Here is a 20,427-nt window from a genome sequence, read left to right on the forward strand (position 1 = left end):
CTAATTCAAGTTCAACCCATATCAAATAACATGATTGTACAAACAATTACGTCTGTTAGCCAGAGCCAAAAAGGCAAAAGCAACAGCGAACAGCAAACGGCAACAAAAACGAGCAGCAACAAAAAATTATTAGCCAACAATCGTGCCGCTGTTCGTACCAAGGAAGCAGGAGGTCAGGGTGGGCAACCCAACATACAAATACACACACACACACACAGTGGCACACTCGTACGAGTTCCAGTTACCAGTTTTCCTATTGACAGTCGCGAAATTAAATTTTGTGCTTATATGGCCATAAGCTGTGCACAACAACAACAGCAACAACTGCGGCAACAACAACAACAACAATGCATATATCATGAATAAAGAACAGACTTATAAGACTCACATGACTCATTCATTCTGAGATCTGTGACGATCCTTATGGCTGCAGTTTATTGCATTCCAAAGTGTCAATTAATAAAAATAGCATTTATTATCTCTTTAATTGCAGCCGGAGTACTACAAGGACGCGCCACACTTTCGACGCATCGGCGAGGGGCCGGAGTATCGTTTGGAGATACCCAGCGCCAAATTGGACTTTACCGGCACTTATTCAGTTATAGCCAGCAATTGCCATGGCGAGGCCAAGGCTGTAATATCATTGCAAATCTACGCCAAAGGTGAGTCGATTAATTCCTTAAGAAGCTATTGACTCTAGCTAGCTAGCTGTAGCTTTATATTTGTTGCTATTGCTTATAATGCTTGTGGATAAATGCTGATGAGATGTGGGTAGACAACTTCCTTCCAAAATTCGTCGGCCATGACCAACAAGCTGCCCACAAACTCGGGATCGGCCTGTACCCAAACGTAATGCAGAGCTCCGTTGGTTTCGAATGTGGGACTGAGCACACAATACAGCGCCTTCTTCACATTGGCCAGAAACATTTGCGTTTGTATCTGCGCCATGTACTTGGGTGCAATGGATTCGCGAGCCTCCAGATACTTCTCAAAATCCTCCTCAGTCTTTGGTGATTTGATTTCAACAATATGATCATCCGTAATGCCATCGGGTGCACCACACAAATAAGGATAGTTTTCGTGTAGCAGCAAACCGCATTCCAGATACTCTTTGTTTTCCAACTTTTCGGTTTGTTTCAATATGAAACGTTTGTGTTGCTTCTGCTGGACACGATCTTCAATGTCCTCGTCGCGTCCTTTGCAGAAAAGCATATTGAAGATCTGTTCGTCCTCCTCTGGGGTTTTGCGTGTCGCAATCATGTGCATCATTGAGCAGCGAATACGCATATATTGCGCCTCTATCCAAAGTTTTGATTTGTACTGCCTCTTGGTCACCTCGCTGAGGCTTTCGAAGAGTCCACCTTGCGCCTGTTGCTCCAGATGCTGTACAAAACTGTGCACATCGTAAATGTTGTATTCTGTTGCTTTCAACAATATGTGGTGTATGAGTATTGACTCGAATTCATCTGTTGTTTCCACGCATTGGCGATACAGCGCTGAATCACGTCCGCAGATAGCGAGCTCTTCGAGCACAGATTCCATAAATGCATGTTCCTCGGTCTCACTAGAGCAGGGGATATCCTCCTCAGTTTCAGAGTTCAGATCTTGGCTGAGCACCATGTCCTTTATACGCACTGCCTTTGTGGGCTCCGGTTGAACAAGCGCCTCCAGCTCATTGCCCCAGAATTCCACTACAGCTGCCGGCTTTTTATCCGTGCTCTTGTTGTGCAACCAGAAGACAAATGCCACAACATGTGGGCAAACAGCTAAAATAATATGAAATTATATGAAATTATTGAAATTATACATTTCTTGTATTTTAAAACTGCTTACCAACTCCTGCGCACAAGCTGCATTGTCCATCCGTAAGTTTATTTGAATCTTCCATCACCTTAACGGCCACATTGGCATGTGTTTCCGTATTGGCGAAGTCTGTGGCAGAGAAAACTAAAGCTTTTATTTCACATAGCTCGGACTGCCGACGCAAGTGAACATAGTCTACCAACAAATCATTGCTTTCTGAAGATCTAAAACAAAAATTTAACCATTAGCCATTCCTATACAGCAAGCTATATAAACACATATAAATAAATAGCTGTATATATGTTTGCGTGTGTGTAGGTACGGTACTCACATTTTGTTGTCTGTGGCGGTTGCAAAAAAGTTAAAGACCATGCCACTGCTAATAATGGGTATGCTGTGTATATCTGCTTTGCGGAAACCAGGTTCCAGATCCATGGGCACAATGATTAGGCCACGCATTTGTATTTATTTTATAAATTTACAGTTTAAGCACATCGACAACTAAATTAGCCGACACAAATTCAGCTGGCTGCTCTGAAGAGTTGCTATAAATAGCGACAGCCAGGGATGGAGCATACAACTATAAATTATCTCTAACTCAACACACTCGGTGCTGCTCAGCTGTTTCGTAGCAATACATTTAAATAGTGCAAAGAATTCCTAATGTTTCTCAAGTGTACATATAGCTCTTATATATAAGTATGAGTTCTGATATTTAAACGGCTGTGTGTATATCTGCATATTTTGAATGCGTGTATGCTATGCAAAATAGACGCCTTACCATAAATTAGCGCTAACTCACCTCGTTCAGCAACGCTCAACTGTTGTGAAAAGATACATTAAAAAGTGCGCCAAACCGATTTTTAATTTGTATTTCGCAGATATACTTAAAGATAATCGCATGGATAAAGTTCACACGCGCCATGGGTAAGTGTAAACTATCAGTTTAAGACTCCTTATTATATATTTTAATATAAATTTTAGTAATATTGAGACATTGCCGCGATTCGTGCGCAATTTGCGGAATTTGCGCTGCTGTGATGGAGATGCTATCTCTTTGGAGTGTCATGTGGAGGCCATGCCAGAGCCATTCATAATATGGGAGAAGGATGGGCATGTCGTGCCCAGTGACAGGGATTACGTGATGTCGTTTGACGGTGTCAAGGCTACTCTGAGTATTCCACGCGTGTATCCCGAGGACGAAGGGGAATACACTTGTGTGGCCAAGAACTCGGTTGGCCGCACGCTCTCATCAGCATGCATCATTGTTGATGTGCCCGAAGAGAAGGAGAATATGCTCAGTCGCCAATTGGCACGACCAAGTGCCTTACTCTCAGCTCACTCCACACCGCGTTCCACACCTCGTTCGACTCCCAATCGAAGCTTTTCGCCCATGAGGCTTTCCTACCGCAACAGCAGTATCGATCTGCAAAGGGGATCAGTGGAGCGTCGTCGCAGTGATGCCCGCTGCATATCAGCGCCCAAATTCCTAGCCATTCCCTATAATCGTGTCGTGGAGGAGGGCGACAGCGTGCGCTTCCAGTGTGCCATTGCCGGACATCCCACTCCGTGGGCCACCTGGGACAAGGATGGCATGATTGTCACGCCCACCCCTCGAATTGCAGTCAAAGAAGTCGATGATCTGCGCTTCATAGAGATCGATGAGGTGGGCTTCGACGATGCTGGTCTGTATCGAATAACGTTGGAGAATGACTTTGGTCGCATAGAAGCCACTGCTCGTTTGGACGTAATTAGCAGCTCACGCTACTCCAAGTCTCCATCGACACGTAGCGTGCGCGCTTCCTCCTCGAGACGAAATGCCTATCTCTACAGACGCATCATGGGCCCCTCTACAGGTGAGTAAATCCCGTCACATCTGAAACCTTTGCTTGATCAACACATCCTCTTCTCTAGCTATTGGCGGCCGCATGGCATTGGCAAGTGGTTTTCGTGGCTCGTCTGTGCCTTCAGTAAGATTCTATCACAACAATGTAGAGCTGGAACCATCGGACCGGGTGCACATTGTGCTGCAGGAGGACGAAGCTATGCTGTTTGTGGACAACGTAACTGAGGAGGACGAAGGCATCTACACCTGCATCATAAGTGGCGATCATGAACCTTTAATTAGTTCCACTGATGTCAAGTTCCATGGCTCCAGTACTGATATACAACGTCGACGCGCAACCATCGCCGAGCCATTGCCAGAGCTAACTAAATCCGTCGAGGGAGAGGTTATCGATCTCTGCTGTGTCATTGAAAGCGACGAACCCTACAGCTATGTCTGGTTGCGTAATGGAGAAATACTGCCCGACAGCGAGGAATTCAAGTAAGCATTGAGTAGCCTGTAGTTATGCGCAGATCTTGACTGGAGTAGAAGCTACCCTGTATTTATTTGCTTCTCTTAGCTATATAGAACTCACTACAAAATATATATTTATAAATAATGCATAATTAACAAAAAATTGTTGCACCACAGCTACATCGATCACGGCAATGGTTGCCTCTGCTTGCGCATCAACGACGCCTTCGACATTGACTCGGGCATCTACAGCTGTCAGGTGTACACGTCCACAACAGATGACAGCAACAGCAGCAGCGACGGCGACGGCGACTGCGACTGCAGCAGCAGCGGCGAGCTGTGCGTACTCGAGCGCGATCTCACACGGACCGAAGAGAGCGTACAGCTGCTAAAGACGCCGCTGCCATTGGTCTGTGCTCCAGGTGCCGAAGCTCTCTTCTATGCGCGTGTTTTCCCCTGCCAAGCGGATGTCGAATGGTATCTCAACGGAAAACTGATTACGGATGACTCACCAAACCAAATGGTGCGTAAGACACAGCCAAGCAATTATGAACCCCAAAACGAACTTATTAACATACATATTGACAGCAGAACGAATTTTGTATGCTCTCTGTAGTCTATACTACTAGTTAGCATATGCTTATTATTAATAGCTGAGCTGGTTATGGTATTTTAACTTTTAACTTAAACAAGAGTATATGATTTTTCACTCATTTGCATAATTCCACTCAAGATTCTTCGAAGATACACTAAAGATAAATGCATACCTAATATACACATAGTTGGCCACAGATACTGTTATTTATTTAATAACTTTAAAAGACATAATATCCTGATTTCATAATTTTAATGGGGCATCATAATGAAGAGTAAATTGTTTTATTTTTTTTCTTTTATTTTTTTTTTTTTAATAAAAGTTTTCTGGTATCTTTTATTTAAATACTACTTGCTAGACCTATAGGTATTTTTTATATTTCTTAACAAATCAGTCTATATACTATCTTAAATGCCAATTGGGTTGAAGGGCAGCCAATGAGGCAATTTGTGTGCGCGCCTTTTTGGCCCAAAAATTATTTAGATGAGACACGATGAGACGCGGCAAGTCTGGCTTTCAGCTCTCCAGCAGTTGAGGGTCTACAGCCTTGCCGCTGGGCAGGTAATTTCGTCAAGAAATAAAGACAAAAAGCGCTGCGTTGACACCTTGTCAACGCTGGCAATAACAATACGCCGTCATTTATACACACACAGACACATGGGCAGAGAAATGAGACTCCAAAAAATAAAAGATTAAAATGCCGCGGTATGCGCAACGCATGCAAACGATGTTAACGACGCAACGTCGCAGTCGCAGTCGACGCCAGCGTCGGCAATCCAATCGGATGCGATGCTCGATCGGAGAAGAGCAAACAGAGCAGCGCGGACAGCCGGCCAGGCACTCGTTCAATGGCTTTCGAGCGGTGCACACAAAAGCAGCAAACAGTTGCACGCCTTTAACAATTACAATATATGTACATACGTGTAGCCCCCTCGCTTCAGAAAGGGGCGTGACAAGATGTCGCAGGTAATGCAATATCGATAGCGCGCAACAAGCAGAGATAGTGCACATATCTAAGTAAATGTTGAGCTTTAAGCCGTCTGCTCTGATAACGAAATCGAGAGCGTTAGCTTGTGTTGTGTTTGTAGCGGGAATGTGACATTATTTGCGAAACTAAAAACCGAAACCGAAAACGTGCTCGGCTTTTTCATATTGCTATACTCGCTCAGAATGTGAAGGGGGTATATTGGGCTTTGCGAAAAGTGTGCTCGGATGATTTGTGGAGAGTTTAAATTAGCCTGAAGCACTCATAATTTCAGCTATAAATTTCGTGCTCAACTCCTTGCCAGTGTCGGGTATGAGGCAGTCGGTCAAGCTCGATTGGCTTTCATTATTATTTTAAAAATATTCTCAATCATTAATTGGTGGCTCGTCATTCGCCGTTTGACACTGGCCGTTGGCGCCTCGCGTTGCGCCTGTGTATTCAATTGTTCCAATACATGTATATATGTAAATATATTTGGATATGCACATATGTATATGTGTGTGTATCTGTGTAAATAGCTTACTTAACTGGGTGCATATTTCATTGCCTCGTCGTTGTCATTGAGGCGCATACTCAAGTATTTGCTCTTCCATGTGCCAGCTGTTTTCACACATACACATACATAGTTATTGTTACTAAAATCGCTTTATCTTCATTTCAGTTGGAGTCATATCCAGAGAACGGCATTCGCTTGCTGCGCCTGCGAAACGTGCAACTGTCCCAGAGCGGCGAATTGCGACTGCAAGTGAAACATCCACAGGCGGAACGACGTGCGCCCTCCATACGCAGCTATACCAGCCTTCTAGTACTACCAGTCAACAACAGCAACAACAACAACAGCAGCAATAGCAATAATAATATTAATAATAATAATAACAAGGAGCAGCACAATCTCCCGCTGGCTGCCAGCAGCTGCATATTGAGGGGCCCGGAAGATTGCACCGCACTCATTGGGGGCCACGTCCAACTGAGCGTGCACTATGAGCCATTCCCCAATACCAAAGTCATCTGGTACAAGGCGGTAAGTACAAAAAAACACACAGATGAAATGGATATATATAAATGCGTATTAGGTTAAAGTGTTTAGAATTATTTAACAGGCAGCAACTGGGCTCTTTAAACTATATGAACTAAACACTCAGTACAGACATACATATATGCTAGATCAATAGCCATATCCAGGTTTCACTGTCGTTTATATGTAAGCAAAGCAGTTAACTTGCAATATAAAAATATTTTGCGAGTTTAAGTTTTATATATGAGGCGTAAGGAGAAGGAATTACATATATAGGAAAAGTATAGTTAATCGAAATTAGACTTCTAATAAATATTCACTAAATAAGGCCTATGCAGTTAGGGATAGTGAAAAGCTAAGGATGAGTCTTAAATGGAGAAATAAACTAAAATAGATAAAGAATAAGATACAAATAATTTTATAATTTTATATATATATTTTATTAAAAGATAAGTTTTATAATATATTGTATAGATATGCAAATGTATGTATAATGATTAGAGCAAAAAGCATTGCTCTTAAAATAGAAATAATGCTAACATAGCAGCAGACAGACAGCAAACAGGTCAAGCCTATAGCTGCTTGACAGTAAATATCGATCAGCAGACAGACACATACATACTATAGATACATATATTGATCTAATGAAATCGTAGCTGTGTTTGTTTCGTGATAGAATTCAAAAAGTTAATAAAAACATAACTAATAGGCTTGACTATCAGCTTACCTAACAATCTGCTGAAAGTATATTTAAACAGATCTTCTACGAGTCTCAAATGGATCTTCCCATTAGCTCAATTTGAATAACCAAATTAGGCACTTGGCCAAAAGCCGTTTGGGATCAGTGCAATTGTTGCGCAATATAAATTGACATGTGACCTAATTAGGTAATATGCCGTCAACAGCTTGAAGATTAGCCGACTTGCTATGCCCATGATCCCATATCACAACTTTATCTACATAAGCTCACCCCATAGACAACCCAGTTGCTGTTGCTGTTGCTGCTTCTGTTGGCTATCTAAATACTTCATTTGGGCACGTTAACTGGCCGGCTGTCTGTGTAGACTCTGATCTAGTGTCGTGTCTGGCCTGGCCTGGCCTGTTCTGTTCTCGTTTGGTATGCCGTGCTGCTGGTGCTAGTTAGGGTCTATGACTGTGTCACGATCAGTTTGCGGTATGAGTGCGCCTATACGTAATTGTTATAAACCACAAAAGAGCAATAACAACAAGGCGTCGCCATAGTTGAACGTGTTTTCTCTGCTCATCGAAGGTTGGGCAGTCGCTGTCTACTCGCCGCAATACTATTAATCCGCTTTACTTACACACGCACACACGCACACACATACACACACATACATACATACATGTATAAATATATATATACTTGAATATACCTTTTACCCTTTCACAGTGCCGTGCCATTGTTGAGGGCGCCAATGTGACAATCCGCACAACGTCGCAACGATCAACGCTTTATATAACGGACATCTCCGCCGATGACAGCGGCAAGTATACGGCCGAAATAATGAACGAATATGGCATAGAGGCGGCATCGGCCTCAGTGGCCGTCGAGGGACCCCCGGAGCCGCCCAGCGGAAAGCCGAGCGTGTCCCTTGGACCCGATCGTGTGGCCGTCGCCTGGTGTGGACCGCCCTACGATGGTGGCTGCATGATAACTGGATTTATGTGAGTGCAGAAGAGAAGCTCATTACTTATCCTTATATCTATAGAAATTGATCACTTAATTTGAGTTGATATACATAATAAGATGAAGACTTCCGGAGATGAAGATTTCCGGTTTCCTAACCCAATAATCGAAGGGTAGAGTAGAGAACGGTATCTCTCTATTTATTTATCTATCTCTTCTATTTCCTATTCGTATACTCCTTTTTTGTAATATTAATATGAATTATGTTGATTCCTTTACTTCTTTTATTATACCGCTCCCAGCATCGAGATGCAGAGCTGCAATCCCACGGACTGTGATAGCGTCAAGGACAACGCTGACTGGCAGCAGGTGGCGCGTGTTGTGGATACGCTGGCCTATACCGTCAAGGAGCTGCTGCCCCAGCTGCAGTACAGATTTCGTGTGCGCGCCGAGAACATACACGGACGCAGTGCACCCAGTCAGGTCAGTGAATGGGTGCAGACAACGCGACCAGCCAGCACAGTGGATGCTGGCAGCACAACAAATTCCACGAGCGCGGTAAGCGTCCAGTCGGGCGGCGATTTCAAGGCACGTTTCGAAATCATCGAGGAGCTTGGCAAGGGACGATTCGGTGTCGTCTACAAGGTGCAGGAACGCACACACCCCGAACAGCTGCTGGCCGCCAAGGTGATCAAGTGCATCAAGTCGCGCGATCGCCAGAAAGTTCTGGAAGAGATATCCATCATGCGTTCGCTGCAGCATCCCAAGCTGTTGCAGCTGGCCGCCTCCTTTGAGAGTCCACGCGAAATCGTCATGGTCATGGAATAGTGAGTTATGGGAATTATTTCTAAATGAACCTACGATTTAATAGATTTTATTCATTCAGCATTACGGGTGGAGAGCTGTTCGAGCGCGTGGTTGCGGATGACTTTACGCTGACCGAGCTGGACTGCATTCTATTCCTGCGGCAGGTGTGTGAAGGCGTTGCCTACATGCACAGCCAGAGCGTCGTCCACTTGGATCTGAAGCCGGAGAATATCATGTGCCACACGCGCACCAGCCATCAGATCAAGATCATTGACTTTGGTCTGGCCCAGCGTCTGGACACAAAGGCGCCAGTGCGCGTGCTCTTTGGCACGCCGGAATTTATACCGCCAGAGATCATAAGCTATGAGCCCATTGACTTCAAGTCAGACATGTGGAGCGTGGGCGTCATATGCTATGTGCTGTGAGTGCCGAAAGCAAATGAATTACCTTTTCGTTAAGCTCACGCTCAAATCCTTCTGTTGCAGACTCTCGGGCCTATCGCCCTTCATGGGTGACTCCGATGTGGAGACTTTTTCGAATATAACACGTGCGGACTACGACTACGATGACGAGGCCTTCGATTGCGTGTATGTAGCTCCACTCCATGCTTAACTATGAGAATCTCTGAACGAAAACTCTGCTTACAGCTCGCAAGAGGCCAAGGACTTTATCTCACAGCTGCTAGTCCATCGAAAGGAGTCGCGCCTGACGGCCCAACAGTGTCTCGAATCCAAGTGGCTGTGCCAGCGCCACGATGAGAATCTCAGCAACAACAAAATCTGCACAGACAAGCTTAAGAAATTCATTATACGACGCAAATGGCAGGTGAGTAAAAACGTCTGCTTGCCAGCTCAAAGCCCTTCCGAACTAACAGCTGCTTCACTTTTGTTGTTTTGGCATTTGAATCCTGTCCTGCTTCAATGCTTTGCTGCTGCTTGCTGCACAACTAGAAAACGGGCAATGCTATACGGGCGCTGGGTCGCATGGCTACGCTGTCCGCCTCGCGTCGCAATTCGGCCATTGCCATGGGCGCTCTCAGTAGTCCACGCCCCTCGATTTCCGGCTTGAGCATGCTGAGCGCCGTCAACGTGTGCAGCACGCAAATGGCCTCCTTGAACGAGGAGGAGGATGACTTTACGGGCGAGATGCCGCATGTGGACAAGCGCAAGACGACGAACCTCAAACTGCGCGACAAATCGCAGTGCAGCGAGCGCAGTGATTCTGGCTACAGCGAGTGCTCCAATGGCAGCCTGGGCACACAGGAGACGCTGCTGCTAACGCTGGCCAAGTGCAAGCTGGAGCAGATTGCCAAGGCCAGCCAGAGCGAGACGGCAGACAATGCGGCCAGTGCACTGCCATCACTGGACCTGTCCGTCAAGAGTGAGCCCATAATGCTCTCCGATTTCACCAATACGGTCAAGATGCGCAAGAAGTCGCTGGAGGATAGTTGCACACGTGAAAAGCTCAAGCCGCATATCAAACCCATTTGCGAGCCCAAGCTGAAGGTGTCCCAGCTGAAGCACAAGTTTCAGCAATCAAATGCCGCTGCTGCTGCTGCACACAAGAAACCTGCCATCGAGCCCAACAAAATCGCCAAGGTCGCGAGCATGGGTCGCATCAGCAAACGTAACACATATTGCTTATAGCATGCATACGACTTACATAATACCCTATACTCACGCTCTCACTCTCTCTTTCTCTCTCTCTCTCTCTCTGTCCCTTTGTGTATAGTTGAGCCAGCGAGCAGGCCCGCTGTCGCCATTAAAGCGAAGCCAACACAAACCCAGTCCATGCCCAGCTCCCCGCTGCCACAGCGTTCAGCAACGCCAACGCGGCTGAGCAGTCGAGTACGTGAGACGACGGAGCGTCTTGCCCAACAGCACACGGTGGCCAGTGCACAGCGACAGGCGGCGAATGGCAAGGGGCATGGCAATGGAAATGGTGGTGGAGATGGAAATGGTAATGGAAATGGAAATGGGAACGGTCATGGTCTCGGGCATGGACACGAGCACGGACAGGGGCACGAATCACGTGCGCGTCGTCTCATCAATAGATTTAACGAAACGAAACATATCACGTCCTAGCTTTTTAATGACTCTGATTTACTTATTTCACTTTATTATTATTGTTTTTTTTTTTTTTTTTTTTATCTATTGTGTAAAAACAAACCCAAGGAAAATCTGTACGAAAAAACACTCGAATATACATATGTATATTTATATAACTATATATATATACATATATATATAGTTGCAATTGCGAACTAATTATAATCCAAATCCGAATCCAAAATGGCACCCAAAACATTTTTAGGCACAGGCACAGGCACACCGCACTGCACTTAGGCTAGACAAAGGCTAAATATTTAAATTATTGTATCGATTTATATACATACATCTATTTACCATACTAATTAAAGTTAATGTAACGAAGCCAAACGCTGTCAAAATTATTGGGCAAGCATCCATATGTAGACCCAACCAATTATTCAAGGGGTTGGCTACGAACGAGAAGTTTGTGCTGCGACTAACAAAAGTAAGTTACAACAATCAGCTCAATCTAAACATAAAGAGAGAAGCCTTATTGGAAGTAAAGTGTTTATCGTGCTGCGTATTGTTTCTCTCTTTAAATTTGATTAAAGGCAAACATGAGGCAAGCTTAGGAATAATAATATTTAAATGCTTGATTCTCGCTCAATGTAGATTTCTATACAGTTAGATAAGTTATAAAGTTGTATAAGAAAAATGTTGAGGTTGCTACCTTCGACTCTAATACTCGTTTGCAAGTTCTTCGCTTCAAACTTCTCATATGTAGTCTAACTGCTATCATCTCTCCAAAGCATTTAAGCTGAGCTTAGAGGAAGAAGCATAAAAAGAAACTTAAAAGCTCTCAACAATTGTTAAACCTATCAGCGCGAAGCTTTGCTTTGCCAGGACTCTACGCAATTTTTACTTATCCCACCTCAAACTTTTCGAAAGTAGTTCAATTAGTTCCTAACATATTTGAAGCTGAGTTTGAGGAAAGAAGCAAAGATCGTCTACTAAATTTAAACAAAGATTAACTGAAAGAAGCATTGCCTTGTTTGAGCTCCACTTAAATTGCACTTGTGCCGCCTCAAACTTCTCGAATGTAGTCACTGATTAAAGCTACGCTAAAAGGATGGAGCGAAGCGAGGACCCACTTCTCATGTCGCTTCTCTAGATAGATTTTTGATCAGCCCACAACAATTGGCTTCGTCTCGTTCCCTACACTAATTGGCTTCCATTGTTGTTCACTATATCGTCTCCTGCTGCTGCTGGCGTGGCCGCAGTCGCACCCACAGACCGCCCGAGGCGCGCAGAGTGATGCGGAATGTGGCCTCGAAGGTGGTTTTGCCAGGCACGGGCAAGATCTGGTAGCTGCGCAGTAGGCGGGAGACAATTGTCTTGATTTCCATGATGGCAAACCGATTGCCAATGCAGTAGCGCGGTCCAGCACTGAACGGTATGAAGGCGTATGGATGCCGCTGCTCCATGTTCTCTGTGCTAAAACGCTCCGGCTTGAACTTCTCCGGCTCGGGATAGATGTGCGCCAGACGGTGTGTGGCATATGGGCAAATGAAGATGTTGCTGCCCGCCGGCAAGGTGTAGTCGGCCAAACGCACTTCCTCGCCCAGCTTGCGGGCGATGAGTGGCACGCTGGGATAGAGACGTAGTGCCTCCTTGATGCACATCTCCAAGTAGCGCATCTCGCGCAAATCGCTCATTGTGGGCGCCCGATTGGTGTGGTCAAAGATGCGCTCCAGCTCCTCATAGCATTGCGCCTGCGAATCCGTATGCTGGGCGAGCAGAAAAATGGTGAAGGCGACAGCAGCGCCAACCGAATCCTGCCCAGCCAACATAAAGGTGCACGCCTCATTGACAATGTCCTCTTCGCTGAAGTCCGGATTGCTCTCGGAGATTTCAATCATATAGTCCAGAAAGCATTTGCGCTCCACATTATTGTTGGCCGCATCGGCCATAATCTCACGACGTCTCTTAATCATCTGGCGCGTAAAATCGTTCAGACGCTTCTTCTGCTTCAGCTCATCGCTGGCCAGCGATGTCAGCTGATAGATGGCGTCCAGTAGCAGCCAGGGATGCAAGAAGCGTGCGCGTATCATCAGTTTGCCCTTGCGAAACGGCGAATCCTCCATGAGGCCCTTCTTCTTGATGGGCACGCCAAGCACAGCCTCTGCAAAACGGGAGAGAGAGGGAGAGAGAGAGAGTATTAATATTCAGATTAGAAGTGCCTGAAGTGGGACTTACCATTTAGCACATCGACCACACAGTTGTTGACATATTTGGCTATGTTGACCTCCATGTCCAGAGCTGAGGCATCCAGATGCTCGTTCAGCGACTGCGACGCATCCACAAATGTATCAATGAACTTCTCCAGCAGACTGAGATGAAATGCGGGCTGTATGAGCTTGCGATGCGTGCTCCACTTGTCGCCGCTGCTGGTGATCAGACCGTTGCCCAGAAAGTTGTGCATCAGCCTGTAGATGAACACCTTGTTGGTGTGCTTCTTGGAGGAGAGTATGACCTGCAGATCCTCGGGCTGCAGCACCACAAAGAACGGAAACAACAGCACCCAAATGCGCACCAGTGAGCCATACAGATCGAAGGCGTTTGCGGCGCGTTTTCGCATAACTGCAAAGGATGACAGACATGGCGTATACATAATATAATTTTTAATACATTTGCCGCACTTACGATCCTTCTCATTGATCAGCATACAGTTGCCCAGAAAGGGCAGCGTAGGTGGCCCAGAGAGACGCAGCGACAGCAGCACGGACCTCAGATACGTTTGCAGCTGTGTGTAGAACGTGTAAATGCTCAGCGAGAGCACCAGCAGGGCCAGAGCGCTGTACAGCTCCGATCTGGTAGCACGCTCCAGCTACATATGCAACGAGAAAGAGAGAGAGAGAGAGGGAGAGTGTGAGTGAGATAGAGACAGAGCATAGCGTGTGTTTAGTTAAGCAAGTGGCTACTCTTCATAATTTGTTTACCATTTAGGCAATTTAATTAAGTGCGTAAAACATATTTGCCTAAGCCGCCCGTGCCAATTGGACCTCGAGCGCACTTCAGTTTAATTGCATTTAGATACATATCTCTCGGATATTCATGTGCACAGGTATGTATAAATAAATATATATATATATGTATAAAATCTAATTAACTGGGAACGTCATTAGAGTATGTATATTGAGGGGCTTGAGCATCGTATGAGCCAGTCGCGGCATGTCGTAAGTTTTTGTAAATACTCATCATCCATAAGCTTCGAAATGATCATCGAAAGTGCCTGCGAAACGGTGTGAATTGTTTGAGTCAACACGTCGTATACGCATTTAATACACACATGGCCAACGCACGCACACACATCAATCTCTGAATGTGTGCATGTAGCTGAATTTCGATTATGTATGCCCAAGTCTCGACATTTCGGCAACTATTGATTCAGCATCAGGGCAAGGACGGGCATTAGAGATGGAAATACATAAATAATAGGCATATAGATACAAATGCAAATATACAGATACAAATGCAAATATACAGATACAGATACAAATGCAAATATACAGATACAGATACAGATACAGATACAGATACAGATACAGATACAGATACAGATACAGATACAGATACAGATACAGATACAGATACAGATACAGATACAGATACAGATACAGATACAGATACAGATACAGATACAGATACAGATACAGATACAGATACAGATACAGATACAGATACAGATACAGATACAGATACAGATACAGATACAGATACAGATACAGATACAGATACAGATACAGATACAGATACAGATACAGATACAGATACAGATACAGATACAGATACAGATACAGATACAGATACAGATACAGATACAGATACAGATACAGATACAGATACAGATACAGATACAGATACAGATACAGATACAGATACAGATACAGATACAGATACAGATACAGATACAGATACAGATACAGATACAGATACAGATACAGATACAGATACAGATACAGATACAGATACAGATACAGATACAGATACAGATACAGATACAGATACAGATACAGATACAGATACAGATACAGATACAGATACAAATACAGATACAGATACAGATACAGATACAGATAGAGATACAGATACAGATACAGATACAGATACAGATACAGATACAGATACAGAAACAGATACAGATACAGATACAGATACAGATACAGATACAGATACAGACACAGATACAGATACAGATACAGATACAGTCTGCCTCTCTCTCTCTCCCTCTCCCGCTCTCTGTCTATCATCCTCACACTCAGTATCTCATTTTTTCAGGGCTACATTTGACAGGACGGCACCCATTCATAAAATAAAACAACTACCAAACAAATGAATTGATTAATGATGATCACCAGCTGCAGATCATGGGCGCACGTTTTCTGTTTGGCCTTTTTTCCCAGACTCTGTTCCATTTTGGTTTTCAACGTAACCAATTCAACACGATCACTCGAATGTCAGCTGTTTACTGACCCAGAAAGTAAAAACAAAATAAAGCCTTAAATACCAATTCGTAACGTTAAATGTGTCATCAAACCAAATTAAGTACTTAACTATAGTATATAAATGGAAACTGCCGAAATTACCCATAGAACATTCCAAAAGTAAATGCGTGAGAACCGTGTAGAAAGGCGTTGCTGAAGTTTTGAGATCTTCGATTAGATAGGGAAATGCAGGTGCAAAATAATATAGCAATGTTAAAGTCTGAAAATCACGACAAAATAAAGGAAAAATTCATTTTTATAATGGCAAATCTATATTTTAAGGAGTGTGATATAAAATATCATATTGATGCCCTAGAAAAATGTTGAATTGAAGAGACATACGAGCACGCGCACAACACAAGCCTCAGATTCAGGGTCAACTGTATATGGTGGTTGTAAGTGTTGTATAATACATATATGTATCTTACACATGTATATGTAAATATATGAGTGTATACATTTAAATATAATGAAATATATATAAATAATTGTTGTTGAAGTACAGGTGCAGCATTGCAAATTAGTTATGAACGGTTATCAAATTTTTGATTTGTTTTTTTTTTTTTTTTTTTTTTTTGGCTTACGCGTAACTTGCCGAAAGCGAAAGTCGCCAGGCCACGCCCACACAATAAAAACTAACAGCTAAATATACCTAAATAAACTATAAACCTCCCCATACATACATAGATATACATATGTATTTATATAGTAGGTCTGCAGCGACAATATTGACGAACGCGTGTTGGTTTGTGTCTGTGCGGGTACGGTACGGTTTTTATTTGCTTTACAATGCTACTATTTATGGTTTGGGGTACTGGCGCTACTGCAAGTGCTGGGGATTGGAGGAGGACAGCTACTTCTGTTGGTTCCTTGAACGATCTCCACATGAACGAAACGGTCCTTAACGAACTGCCCAATAGTACAATCAATCAACACAAAATGTAGAAATATAGAATTTTCAAAGCGGGTTTCCTTCAGGCTTCCGCTACCTCTAGCTTGCCATTCCCGATCTCTATTTGTAGCTTCTTAAGCTTCATAGCCGTCGGGTAATGCATTGACATGAGGATTATGGAACAGGCTGCGCTCCCCATCGCCCCAGGGAAAACGGGTATTACGACGGCGCAGATGCTCGTACTTGACAAACGGCGGCAGCGGCTTCGGTGCACGTGCACCGCTGTAGGCATTGATCATGCAGAGCCCAATGGCTGGCGTGGCCACCAGAAAGGTTACACGCTTCCAGAGCAATGCACCGCGAGGTTTGCTGCCGAGTTGCAGCAGATTGCTTTTGGCCTGGCTAAATGCAGGCTTCACATACCGTTCCCAAAATTGCGACATTTTCGTTAGTTCTTTAGAATTTTTAAAAATTTGTATAAGTATAGTTTCTGTTTTAGAATATACACATACAATGTATATATATATAAATATATATGTAGATGTTATATATACATATGTATTTACTACAAAGCTCTAAATGTTTAGTATGTTCGATTTGAAAGTAAATAAAATTCTAGACCGTAGCATTGTCATAAAGCAACTTCGATTGAATTTTTAGACAAAGCACCCACACACACACACGCACAGATACACAGCTATAGCATGAGAATAGATTAAAGAATAACCTATTCTGAGATTTCGAAATGCATAAGTAGAGTTTTAATGGAAAGATGATAAATTGCTTTACGCTTATGCTTATATTACCACAGCTCGCCAGCATATCTGGTCTAATTAGTTAGACCATAATGTATTAATTAGTCGATGTTCTGAAAAACCAGCCAACGTTCGCAAATATAAATAATTATATTTGAATATTCAACCACGTGGTTAACAATTAATTGCAGCTTCTGCTTGTTCAAATAACTTGAATAAATTAATTGTGCAAATATCAACGCAATTAATTATTTTTTGATTCAACGATTTGTCTAATTAAACCAAATGAACTTTAATTGAGTTTACGATCAATCGATTATGGGATTAGTATTAAATTAGCACTAAGCATCGACATTCATAAATTAAATATCATAATTTGTTAAATGTACTAAAGTCCAAAATTTCTCAGAAAAGAACAAACGATTTGTTTGGACCCTTCTAGAAGGCAGCTCGACATTAATTCATATTGTTGATCCTAGCTAGAAAAGTTCGCCAAGGCAACACAATACAACAAAATATGAATAATTCGAACTCTGGCTGATGTTAAATACTGCTTATACCAAAGATATGGGGAAGTTGATAGATAATCATCCATCATAGCCATGTGGCTAACTGTCTTATTTGCACAACGTTTTCACACCTGCCCACTAATAAATGTACAAGATTATTTCTCACTAATTCTATAAATTATCATCAGCATCGGTTTTTTTTCTTTTGCTCACACACGCCCAAGCCCAAACTTAAAATCAAAGAGAAAACTGTAGTCGGGACTACCGACTAGAAGATCTCCTGAGCCACAAACGATCTGAGCTTTTAAATATACGCATTCTAGGTTTCACGGGCAGACGGACACGGCTAAATATACTCAAAATTTGGTTCATCATAAAGAATATATATGTAGTCTATTCCGTCGTCTCCTTCTGCCTTTTAAATAGATTTTAAGAAAACCAATATACCCCAATTTCCCATTCTCAATCGGTTCAGGGTATACAAATAACTAAACGCTTCCCCCAATCCACGAAACCGTTTGGGCAACGGAACTGCGTACGTGCCTTGCTAACAAAAAAACAAAAGTTGTTAACAATAATGAGATTTCTGTTCAAGTTAAAGAGCGCCAACAATCGGAATTTGTAACTTAAGTAAAATTTTAATTTTATATATTTTACATAATTTAAATACATTTATTTTGCTCTAATAGTTTCGATAATCTGCTCTGCAATATTTAAACATATACATAAGCAAAGAGAGATAGAGAGAGAGAGAGAGAGAACTCTTCCGAAGAAAATAAACCTATTGCAATTAATATTCATTAGTATATAATTTATAGTTTATACATATATACTAATTTCTTTGAAAATTGAAAGATGAAAATGGAATAAAAACGATTATTAATTTTTAAAAATATAAACATATTAGTAAAATACATTTAAGAAACCTAACAAGCCAAATAAACGCTTTTAAATTTATTAAAATATTTAAAAAAAAAAAAAAAAAAAAAAAAAAAAGCACACAATATTTATTAAATTATTTAATGCACGCGTAATTAATTTTGCACGCTTGCCAATTGCATTTTTAATAAGTATGTTGTACACATTTTTATTTTACGAAATATAAATTTATTGTTTTTATTCATTCTTACTTTATATATAGGGTAGGTTTTCTTTTAGATCTTTCATTATTTTTACTCACCACTTTTTCCACAATCATTTTATTTGATTTGATTTAAAACCTTGTGAAAGTTCTTGTAAATATTTCACTTTGCACTCTCACAGAATGTTTATAGAATTTATATGTATATAAACATACATATATATTATATATAGTAGTTAAATGTCTTTTAAATGTCCTTTACTCTTTATTCACCTCTGTCAATTCACAATTCACGTTCAATTGCTCAATTCATGACACGGCGACAGTTGAATTTCAAATGGTGGATCTCAAGCCGGGCAACGTCTATTTATAAGCAATGTGTCCGATTTTTACGCTCAACAATGCCGACAAACAGACTTCGGAGTATAAAAATTAAAAAAAAAAATAGCAACAAAAAACGAAAAGCCACACGACGCGAGATGCCTCATTTTCGGAGATGAAGAAACAGCAAATAAGGCGAGACAATATCCAAATACTACTCAAAAGAATGAAATGAAGTTCTAAGTAATCAGAACTTTGAGTAGTCCAAAGCTGACATATACTATGCAATATCTAGTATATTCTATATATGATATGATATGCTGTAATTATAATAATAATTTATATGAAATCAATCAGTTTGCACTTGCTACTCATGAACAAATACTTCAAATATGGTTCCAAATACTAGCAATACTGGAACTACCTCTAAGGTACTCACATATATACCTAAATATATAGTATAAATACAAGTCTACTGCATTCGCTCACAGCATTATAAATTCCATTATGACAATGTTCAAACATAGAACCTACTTGATTTACAGCAATTGCAATTAATTGCATAGAACGCAAATCCATTCGGTCTCAAGTGACCAAATATTATACTCAAATGTTTCCGTAAAATTTGAATATGTTGACTCAATAATAATAACTGTTTATTTGAACATTCAAATTGTGACTTTGTAAGCCATAATGTGGCCTACCTTGGGGCTAGCAAGTAACAACAAAATATATAGACGACTTTGCGGCGGGGATTTTTAATGAAAATGTTTGAGAAGTAATGTTTAATAAAAATATTATATGAACATATTTTTGTCATAGTTTTATTACAAAATTTTAAAATATTTTATGTATTTATTATATTACATTTTCAAATATTAATTGAGAGAAAAGTTAGAGAGCAATCGATTTTTTCGCTTGGGCTTGATGAGCTTTGTGAAGAAAAATGTCTTTTGTTTGGTATAGTATGGGAGGGTAACACATCGGTAGTATACGAGATACGCTGTTCGTTAAAAGAGTATCACTCGAATAGATCAATGCGCTCAACCGGCATCGAAAACGAAATGAACCGAAAGTTGTTGCTGAGAGCGAGAGCGGTTGAATATAATATTATCAGTTGATTTCGATATCAGAGCATAAAGA

The 20,427-nt window shown here is 41.9% G+C and overlaps 4 protein-coding genes across 12 annotated transcripts in view; 1 reads left to right on the forward strand and 3 right to left on the reverse strand.

Moving 5' to 3' along the window:
• LOC6579429 (myosin light chain kinase, smooth muscle) overlaps positions 1 to 11,584 on the forward strand; it is a 45,383-nt gene extending 33,799 nt beyond the window's left edge. For 6 of the 9 annotated variants that reach the window (XM_032729717.2, XM_032729720.2, XM_044010665.1 and 3 more), the window contains 13 exons: positions 494 to 662; positions 2,685 to 2,730; positions 2,788 to 3,659; positions 3,718 to 4,129; positions 4,280 to 4,625; positions 6,344 to 6,703; positions 8,109 to 8,383; positions 8,648 to 9,172; positions 9,232 to 9,573; positions 9,638 to 9,739; positions 9,800 to 9,977; positions 10,103 to 10,778; positions 10,884 to 11,584. In XM_032729717.2, coding sequence (XP_032585608.2) covers positions 494 to 662; positions 2,685 to 2,730; positions 2,788 to 3,659; positions 3,718 to 4,129; positions 4,280 to 4,625; positions 6,344 to 6,703; positions 8,109 to 8,383; positions 8,648 to 9,172; positions 9,232 to 9,573; positions 9,638 to 9,739; positions 9,800 to 9,977; positions 10,103 to 10,778; positions 10,884 to 11,236 — 4,656 coding nt within the window. In that variant the 3' untranslated portion in view covers positions 11,237 to 11,584. Of the gene's footprint in view, positions 1 to 493; positions 663 to 2,684; positions 2,731 to 2,787; positions 3,660 to 3,717; positions 4,130 to 4,279; positions 4,626 to 5,538; positions 5,664 to 6,059; positions 6,147 to 6,343; positions 6,704 to 8,108; positions 8,384 to 8,647; positions 9,173 to 9,231; positions 9,574 to 9,637; positions 9,740 to 9,799; positions 9,978 to 10,102; positions 10,779 to 10,883 lie in introns of those variants that run through there. The other 3 variants (XM_015163671.3, XM_015163673.3, XM_015163670.3) reach the window with 3 other exon arrangements.
• On the reverse strand, positions 355 to 2,363 carry LOC6579430. Its single transcript, XM_002005290.4, has 3 exons — positions 2,135 to 2,363; positions 1,834 to 2,027; positions 355 to 1,766 (listed from the first exon to the last, which is right to left on the reverse strand). Exons 1-3 carry the CDS (start codon positions 2,260 to 2,262, stop codon positions 736 to 738), a joined length of 1,353 nt encoding a protein of 450 aa, XP_002005326.1. The 5' UTR covers positions 2,263 to 2,363; the 3' UTR covers positions 355 to 735.
• On the reverse strand, positions 11,517 to 19,313 carry LOC6579431 (probable cytochrome P450 4aa1). Its single transcript, XM_002005291.4, has 4 exons — positions 19,063 to 19,313; positions 13,886 to 14,069; positions 13,439 to 13,822; positions 11,517 to 13,364 (listed from the first exon to the last, which is right to left on the reverse strand). The coding sequence occupies exons 1-4, from the start codon at positions 19,078 to 19,080 to the stop codon at positions 12,427 to 12,429; spliced, it is 1,524 nt and encodes a 507-aa protein (XP_002005327.2). The 5' UTR covers positions 19,081 to 19,313; the 3' UTR covers positions 11,517 to 12,426.
• Positions 16,473 to 17,237, reverse strand: LOC6579432 (cytochrome c oxidase subunit 6A, mitochondrial). The gene has a single exon (XM_002005292.4). It carries the CDS (start codon positions 17,059 to 17,061, stop codon positions 16,753 to 16,755), a length of 309 nt encoding a protein of 102 aa, XP_002005328.1. The 5' UTR covers positions 17,062 to 17,237; the 3' UTR covers positions 16,473 to 16,752.
• Positions 19,314 to 20,427: the final 1,114 nt, after the last annotated feature.

The sequence above is a fragment of the Drosophila mojavensis genome, unplaced genomic scaffold (assembly GCF_018153725.1).
Source record: "Drosophila mojavensis isolate 15081-1352.22 unplaced genomic scaffold, ASM1815372v1 contig_80, whole genome shotgun sequence".
NCBI classification, from domain to species: Eukaryota; Metazoa; Arthropoda; class Insecta; order Diptera; family Drosophilidae; genus Drosophila; species Drosophila mojavensis.